The sequence below is a fragment of the Octodon degus genome, unplaced genomic scaffold, assembly GCF_000260255.1.
Source record: "Octodon degus isolate 3935 unplaced genomic scaffold, OctDeg1.0 scaffold00048, whole genome shotgun sequence".
NCBI classification, from domain to species: domain Eukaryota; kingdom Metazoa; phylum Chordata; class Mammalia; order Rodentia; family Octodontidae; genus Octodon; species Octodon degus.
Genome location: NW_004524624.1, coordinates 7667775 through 7676783, shown reverse-complemented (window position 1 = coordinate 7676783; position 9009 = coordinate 7667775). Strand labels below are relative to the sequence as shown.

Sequence of the window (9009 nt, the reverse complement as noted above, 5' to 3'; positions counted from 1 at the left end):
AAGAAAGAAAGAAAGAAAGAAAGAAAAAAGAAAGAAAGAAAGAAAGAAAGAAAGAAAGAAAGAAAGAAAGAAAGAAAGAAAGAAGAAAGAAAAGAAATCCTACAATTTTTGATGACATTAACATGTAAATCTAAAAAAATTAGTTTTGTGGAAGTTGAGAATAAAACAGTGCTTACAGAGGTAGGGAAGAGGCAACGGTCAAAGGGATAAAGAGTCAGTCAATGGGTAAAATTTTATGGTAATATCAGTTGAAAAGTTTGGTGTCTTATATCACAATAAGGTGAAAATAGTTAACAATAATGCATCATATACTTCAAAATAGTGAGAAGAGAGGAGTTTGAGTTTACTACAAAGAAATGATAAAAGTTTATCAGTGACCAAAATGGAGGTTGACAAACTCAGCCCAACGACTCAAAGGACAAAGAAGAAAGCCCAGTGTTCAATCGTGGTCCAAACCCAAGATCTCAAGCAGAATAACGAAGTTTCAAATACCCCTACATGCCATCAGAGGAAAAAAGCCAACCACAGAGCTCGAAGATTTTTTAGCAAACCTGAGGAAAGGATATTGCCAATATGTTCTAGCCAAATCCAGGAGCCAAAGGGGAAGCATAACTAAGATGACCCAGAGAAGAACCAGCTGAATGCAGTGCACTCCACCTCCTCAAGTGAAGACGTGGATATTGAGTAACCTGAATTAGACCAGGGACTTTAGAATTATCTGTGGAGTCTCCAGAGGGCAGGGCCTTGGGAAAGGGTCAACTGTGTACAGAGCGGATCTTATCACAGCTAGTATACAAATGTGATGAATATAAAACTAGTAATAGGGGAAAAGGTTTAAGGTGATACATAGACTGATCTTATATTTACCCAATATACACACAAGTAAAAAACATCATATTATACCACTAAGTGTGCACAAGGATAAGTGAAACAATTTTTAATTTTAGTTAAGAAAAAGTTAACATGACATCTTTATGAGTCCCTCCAGAGTGAAGATAGCTCATTTGGTATTACTCAGCTAGAAAAAAAGTTAATCTCAAGGCTTTCATAGGTAAATGGATGAGGCTAGAGACCATACCCATAAGTGAAATAAATCAGTAAATATTGTAATATCTCCCTAGTGTGAGAGCCTGAAAGAGTAAATAAAATCTAACAGGTACAACAGATACTGTGAAAGGCAAAGAAACTATTCAAAGGAAAGGAAGAACTGGGATGAGGGAAAATAAAAGAAAGAAGGAAGGGAAAAAGATAGGTGTGTATGCACAGGATAGCTTGAATAATTGTACTGATGGTTTCTACTGGTCTGTTGAAAGGAACAGTTAATGCTTACATGTTTTGACCGATTTTGCATGCTTAAATATGAACAACTCATTGGAAGACAACAATATACAATATAACAATCATTGTTGAATTCCTGTCAACTTGTTTAATGAAATTCTGTATCATTTTTAATTTTTAATTTTACTAGTTTTTACTTTTAAAAAATAAAGAAAGAGAAATTAGATCATAATAGAAAAAAAGAGAGAGAGAAAGAAAGCATATCAGCCTGTCACGTCCACTCCCAAGGGAGGGCCATGACAACTGATTTATTTCTTGCCACCTTCCTGATGGCCTCCCAGGAGAACCAGAAATGCCACTTGTTCTTCTCTACATCTGCTTTGTGTACTGAAAGACTGAAGAGATGTATTTAAGCTAAAAATCAGGGTCTTGGCAAAGAAGCGCAAGTATTTCTTGTCTGAAGAGTTCAGCATCTTCCTGATTTAATCCATTACCCCTTGAGAGGCCAATGTCCCTTAACAACCACACCACAAAGGTTCACACAGGGGACATATTTTTGTCACACAACAAGCATGAAAAAGTTGTTAAGCCACAGGTTTTTCATCACAAAAGCTGGAATGAAGGCAGAGCAGCTCTCCACAATTCCATTTCCTTCCGTAAGGCAGGGCTCGTTTTCTGTATAAAAATTCAGTTGCCCAGAGACTCTGCACCAGACCTGAGAGCTGAGAGGACTTATTTGTCCAAGGTAAGAATCCCTGTTTGGAACCCCTTAATATTCACCTTCTGTTTCTTTATTTTATCGACAACTTCTTGACATCTAAGGATATGTTTATTTAAGGGAATATTTAAATGTAGTGGTAGCTTATACTGAAGGGTGCTAATGTAAATGTTATACATTTTCCACTCACTTAGAGCTGTGGGATTGAGGATCAGAAAAGGGCAATGATTTTCTCAAAGATTGGCATCATGAGGAAGATGGGAACTGAATGCCATGTTTAGGGTCTTCGCCATGATATTTTCATCACCTCTCCAATTTTACTGGGATCTATCAATACCAAGGGTGCTGCACCATGTCATTTTAACATGCAAAGTTTGATTATTTGCTCTATGTAATTGTATTCATCAGAGAATATAATATATGGGGACAACTTGGTAACCTGGAGGATGGAACATGAAGATAGGAAAAGGGAGGGCAGGTAACCCACTGGAGCATAATAAGGAAGGTGACCTGGAGTCTGGCAGAGGCATAGGGCACAATGTCACAACAGATAAGCTGTGAGGATGAGCCAGATGCAGTGCACAGCCTCCCAGAGGGCTCCTGTGACACAGGCCCCGAGGCAGATCACATGCGCCCCAGGAGAAGTACACAAGTGGGAAACTAGAGATGACCTGTTGTTCTACCATTTTTTCAAATATTCAAAATCTTTACCCTTATGTCAATCACAGGAGCCTGCTATATTTTGCCTGTTATATTTTGCTTATAATGTGCATAGATGTTTAGATGCACTGTGTAGGAAGTAGGCCAAAAGAAGGGTCCACTCACACAGACCTGCACAAAGCAGCTTTACCTTTGCCTTGAAACCTCCCAGGGATCCTCAAAGTAGCCTATCATTTCCAATGTCAAACACAGAAAGGAAGAAGAGAATCTTTCACTTCTGAAAGGACATATGATGAGAGATACTTGTCATTAAATTGAGATTCCTCTTTGTTCCTCCAAACAACTAATCAGCTTTTCTGCCTCTAGGCCCAGCAGCATCCTTTGAAGCATGAGCTCCTACCAGCAGAAGCAGCCCTTTGTCCCTCCCCCTCAGCCACAAGGGGAGCAGGCCAAACAACCCTGCCAGCCTCCCCCTGCTGTGCCTTTTGCTCCCATCACCAAGGAACCATGCCACACAGCTGTGCCACAACCTGGAATCACTAAGATTCCAGAGCCCTGCCCCACTGCAGTTCTTGAGCCAGGATGTACCACAGTCACTGCACCAGGATGCACCGTGGTCCCGGAGCCAGGATGTACAACTGCGCTTCAGCCAGGACGCATCACTGTCTCTGCACCAGGTTACACTTCTGGCCCTGAAGCAGGATGCACCACAGTCTCTCATCCAGAAAAGGCCAAGGTCACTGAGCCAGGATACACCAACATTCCTGAGCCAGGATATAGCAAGTTTCCTGAGCCAGAGTACACCAAGGCCCCAGAACTAGGATACAGCAAGGTTCCTGAACCAGAGTACACCAAGGCCCCAGAACCAGGGTACAGCAAGACACCAGAGCCACACCAATCTAAGGTTCCAGAGTCAATCCCCTCAACAGTCACTCCAGTCTCCACTCAACGGAAGACCAAGCAAAAGTAATGTTGTCTATGCACAGAAGATGATGACCAGCTAGCTGCTAAATTCCCCGGCTCTTCTGCTTCTATGTCTGCTTAAATGTCCATAGATCTTGTAATCAATATGTTCTCAACTCAAACCAAAGGCTGTCTTATTTGTGATCTGAATTTCTGTGCTTCCCCCAGCACACTCTGAAGAATCCTCCGAGCCTCTGAATTAAGAAGAGTGTCTTTGTGCCGTGCTGGTCTGCACCCTCTCAGAATTCACTGGAAAAGGGATTCTGGATTAGATGAAATGTGCTTCTGCTCTTTCACATTAAATCACTTTTGTCTGCACTTTTTGCTGTGTGTCATTGGTTGACTCTTCCCCTTTCCTTGGCCTCTCATTGTGAGTCAGAACACAGGTGCAGGGAGGAGCCGGGATTGATGTCTTCACTTATTGCTGGTGCTCTGTGCTTGTGTGAGGCTGTGCGCACGCACACACACACAGAGTGTTTATGGAACAACTAGAAATTGTGTGATGGTACCCAAAACATGTCACACCGGGTGTCACAGCTTGACTATGGCTTCCCTAAGTGTGCTGAACTGGGTCACACCGGAGTATTTCATGGGCCCTGCCCCAGTTGGTTACAAGAAATAATTATTCTTACATATTTTAACTTTATATTGTGCCTTTCTTCTTTATTTTTCCTTTGTGTTACTCCTGATACACACAGGTTCATGCAGTGTCATAGAAAAACACTCACTGCACCTTTCTACACCCTCACATTGTCACCTATATGATCCACATTCGTCATCTCAGAATGGGTCATCTTCTGCTGGGGAGTCCTACAGGTGAACCAGCCCAAGGAAAAGAGGATTCCTGGAGCTCCCCACCCCACCCTGGAAATTTGCAACTATCTCTTAGGGTTATGATACTTAAAATGAACACAGTATTTGTGCTCTCTCCCTCCCTCTCCAATCCTTCTTCTGTCTCTTTCTCCCAGAATACCCCAAAGAACAGCTTTCTCCAGTAATTTCAAACACAAGGTGAATTGTAAGCAGTTATTAGAAGTACCTGGAGGCCAGGGAGATAGCTCAGTAGAATAAGCACTTGCCTGGCAAGGGAATAAGCACACGGGCCTGAGTTCAATCTCTGGTTCTGCCAAAATAAATAAATAAATAAACAAACAAATAAATAAATAAATAAATAAATAGAAGTACCTGATCCAGGTGAGGTAAATAATTGGTGACAAAGTTAGGAAGAGCAGGTTATTAGGCTAAAGTAAAATCACAAAAATGAAAGAAGACTTTAATAGCATCAAGGATACCTATTCCATTTTTTAAAATTATACTCAAAATATTTAATTAATATGTAGTCAAGAAACTGTTTCTGTATCCCATCAAGTCCAGTTTGTCATAGTTTTAGTTCTCCTACAGTCTGGTCTTCATGGTTTCAGGGGTGACTATCCAGGTTTATAGGGCTCTGTAGAATGATTCTGGGATATTAGAGAACTTTGTCCAGCAAAGAAAGGACAACATACAGTTTTGGAAAGACTTCACCAGTAACTGGCCAATGCAATTTCTTAATGGACTGAATGGTCTACAGTAAATAAGTGGCATGGGGAAGAAGCAAGAGCCTGCCTGGTGCTCAGCCACTTCCAATAGGGTTGGCAAGGTCTCCCACATATTTGGAAACTAAGATAAAAATCGTTCAGCGAGTTAATGCAAGGTGATGAGTCTTTATCAAACTAACAGGAGAGAACCACATTCCTTGCATATGTTATATGCAGACAGGTTGAGCTGGCTCCACAGTACCCCTGATTTCCGCGGTGGAAAGATCTAGAATGACTCCAAGACAAATCACAATTAAATAGGCCAGTTTTGGGTGGGGACACAGACTCGGTGACACATAGCTACGATGAATATAAAACAATGTACCTCTGTCACTTTTATTGTTTGGAGTTACTTTTTAAAAATGTATTTTATTGGAGAAAATATATGTGACAAAATTTATTTTAAAACATTTTGAAACTCGCAATTCTGTGACCTTTAATTCCATTTACACTGTCCTGCCTCTTCGTTAAATTTATGCATATTTGTGGACTTGTGGAAGATAAAGAAAAATTGTGACACTAAATTCATCCAAATATACACAATAGCTTTTTCTGTCTGATTTTTCTTTTTTTAAAAAAAGAAATATTTGTTTATTTACTTATGTATGCGTGGATACATTATTTATTTGGTACAGGGTCTCGCTAAGTAGCTGAGACTCATAGTGATCCTCCTGTCTCAGCTTCCCCAGGGTTGGGGTTACAGGTGTGACTACTGTGCCCAGCCTCTGTGACCAACATGGTGCACCTGGAGTTCTGGGGCCAGCACAGTATGGTACCAGGGATCAAACTCAGGCCCTTGCACTTGTTAGGCAGGCTCTTAGGTCACTGAACTATCTCCCAGGCCGTCTATCTATTTTTTTTAATGTTCATTTTTGACTGCTGTAAGTTTCCCTAGTGATGGGTAGTATATGATTATTATTTTATATTTATTTTATAGTATTCTGAAGATGTTGCTGAGCTGGAGGAAAACTATATGTTCTGTACAGCAATAAAACACTCCCGAGGTTCTGCACAGATGTCATATGCATGACCAAGGGTGGGGCCCCTGTTTGCCCTATATCTTTCCCCATGCAAGGACCATTTTCTTTTTCTTTCTTTTTTTTTGCATATTAATTTTATTGAGAAGCAAACAGCAATGAGACAGTTTCAAAACTGATTAATAGGACAATTTCAATAATTAATACATTGCATATTGTAGTCTTCTTAGTGTTTCTTCATAGTACAAGATGCAGACATGAAATCCTGTCCAAACACTATTACAACAAATCTTTCTTCTCACTGAATTAAGAGGGAGTAACTGTATATCTTTCCTAACTATTTTGTATATACAGATACAAAATGGCATGGACCATTTTCTGTTGTCCTTTTAGAAACTATGGGATACTCCAAGCTTTCCCTTAGAATACTTGGCCCTCTAATTTTGTCAGACAACTTCAACAATTAAAGTGTTAAATGAGAAATTGTTCCTTCCCTGTCCCAGCTCTTCTTTTCTTTATATACTCAATGAGGGGAACAGTGGGTCTGAGGACATTGTCTGCACAGTTTTCTTTGCATCTGGAGGTCATTTGTATTGGGAATAACTTGAGCCAGATGGATCCTTTCTCCTTTTTTGCCTCCTCACACACTGGAAGCAGTGGTGCTTAGGATTGGAAGGCACTCCCTTCCTCAGAAGTACCTGCAACACCCTTGGAAAGTATTTTCTAGAAGTTTGGGGGCAGCTGGAGACAGGTTAATTTTCTCAAAACTACCTGTGAGGCTCCCAAATTTGTGTCTATCTCTTTGTCATTTAAACATCACAGAGACAAAAGGGAGATAAGAATCACACACCAGATTCCTACAGAAAGCAACTGTAAGAAATATGATAGAGTATTTTAGAACTATGGGAGATAAGACATAATTATTAACAGTACACTAGCCTATACTTTATGCAATAGAAGTTATTTCTCATAGCTAAGTAAAAATATGTTTCAATTACGTATTTTGAAAGCAAATAAATTCACAAACATTTTGTTATAAATCAGCTGATGATGAGAATTTTAACCTGCCATTTTACCAAGATACATTACTTAAAAATGAAAATCAATTTGAAAACACCTAAAACTGTCCTTCCTATAATCATTTTATTTATTTAACATATTTTATAACATGGGAATCATGTATAACATGGGAGTCATGTATGGAAACATGTAGTAGCAATCCATGTTCTTAACCATTAAAACAAAACAAAACAAAAATCAAGGAAAATGTGCTACTCATGTTATGTATGTTTTGTCAGTTTAGATTATATTCTGTGAAAAAAATCACCTTAAAACCTATAAATTCATATAGTAGAATTTTAATTTTCTTTTATTTTATAATGAATACAAAATGGTAAAAATAAATTAGGAACAATACAAAATTTCATTAAACAAAGTAATAGGCATTTGTCAGTGTTGCTGTATTGCATGTTATCTTCAAGTTGGACTGGGATAGAGTTTAACAGCATACGCACCTGCTGGGCAAGCACAAGGTCCAAGTTCCATCCCTCATGTTGTAAAACAAAACTAAGCAAACCAAAGCACCAACAAACAAACAAACACAAAACAAAAAGTTATCTTCAAATTAGTTGCTTAAGCTACCAGATATAAACCTGCAAAACTGATGGAAAAAGGTTATAAGAAATTAAAAAGAAGAAAAAAATAAATTTAAGCATTCACTGCTCCTTTCAGTAGACCAGCAAAAATCAGTAGTACAATTATCCAAACTACCCTGTGTATATACATAAATATATATTTTTCCGTTCTGTCCTTGGCCCTTTCCCTCATCCAAGTTTTGAACAGATTCTTTTCTTTCACAGCATCTATTGTGCCTTTCAGATTTTATTTACTCTGTCAGGTTCTCACACTAGGGAGATAATAGTGTGTTTGCACACATGGGTCAGATTTATTTTGCTTACCAATACAGTCTCTACTTGAATCCATTTTAGAATTCTAACTTTCCCTGTTCATAGTCCTTTGTGTGTTGACAGGAACTCAGGCTCCTTCTATGAGTCATAGCCCTCACTAATCACTCCTTTCATTGTATTCTATTGTTCAGACCAGGAAAGAAGCAGGAGAGAAAGCAAACTTTCTCTTACATCCATGGATAATGTGTAGCCGCACTGAAGTTCTATTAGCTGGATGTGAACCACATGATCACCTGGTCTCACCCGAGTACATATGTGCCCTAAAATAGAAAAGAATAGGAAATGTGTGGCTTCTCACAGCTCTGACACTAGTCTTCTGATTGCTTATATTTGTTTGTTTCTTCTTTTCATACATAAACATATAAGTCTACTGAAGGTAGTGAGGTCTAGGGTCGTTGGGTCAAAAGGCCAGACCTCTCCAATTTTGCCACTACCCAATTTTTAGTCATGTATGAGGGACTGTATCATCGCACTAGAAATTTCCTTATGGAAAACAGAAGAAAGAAAGATAGCTAGAATCTGAGCCACAGAGATTCCGAAATCCCTCTAAGCAAGGTCGCAGCTTACCTGTCTATGGGCTGCTGGTACACTAGGTACTGTAAAAGGGAAATAATTTGTTCAATGGGAAGGAAAGACTGGGATGAGGAAAAGGACACAAGCAAGAAGGGAAAAGATACATTTAAGTATATATGCAGAATGGTTTGGAGAATTGTACTGTCAATTGCTGCTGGTCTGAGAGGAGCAGTACATCCTTCTTTTTTTCTTTCTTGCTTTGACTTTCTTACAATATTTTTATTATTGTTTTGTCTTTTCTTTAAACAAATCTTACATGTTTATATCTGGCACCTGAGCAAATAATTTGAAGACAG

At 39.1% G+C, this 9009-nt stretch overlaps 1 protein-coding gene across 1 annotated transcript; it reads left to right on the top strand.

Annotated features, from left to right (window-relative positions):
* The first annotated feature begins 3044 nt into the window (after positions 1-3044).
* LOC101560464 (small proline-rich protein 3) lies at positions 3045-3626 on the top strand. The gene has a single exon (XM_023716589.1). It carries the CDS (start codon positions 3045-3047, stop codon positions 3624-3626), a length of 582 nt encoding a protein of 193 aa, XP_023572357.1.
* Positions 3627-9009: the final 5383 nt, after the last annotated feature.

Bases quoted from the DNA above. Each gene is read 5' to 3' on its own strand.
- LOC101560464 (XM_023716589.1), top strand. From the start codon at position 3,045: ATGAGCTCCTACCAGCAGAAGCAGCCCTTTGTCCCTCCCCCTCAGCCA.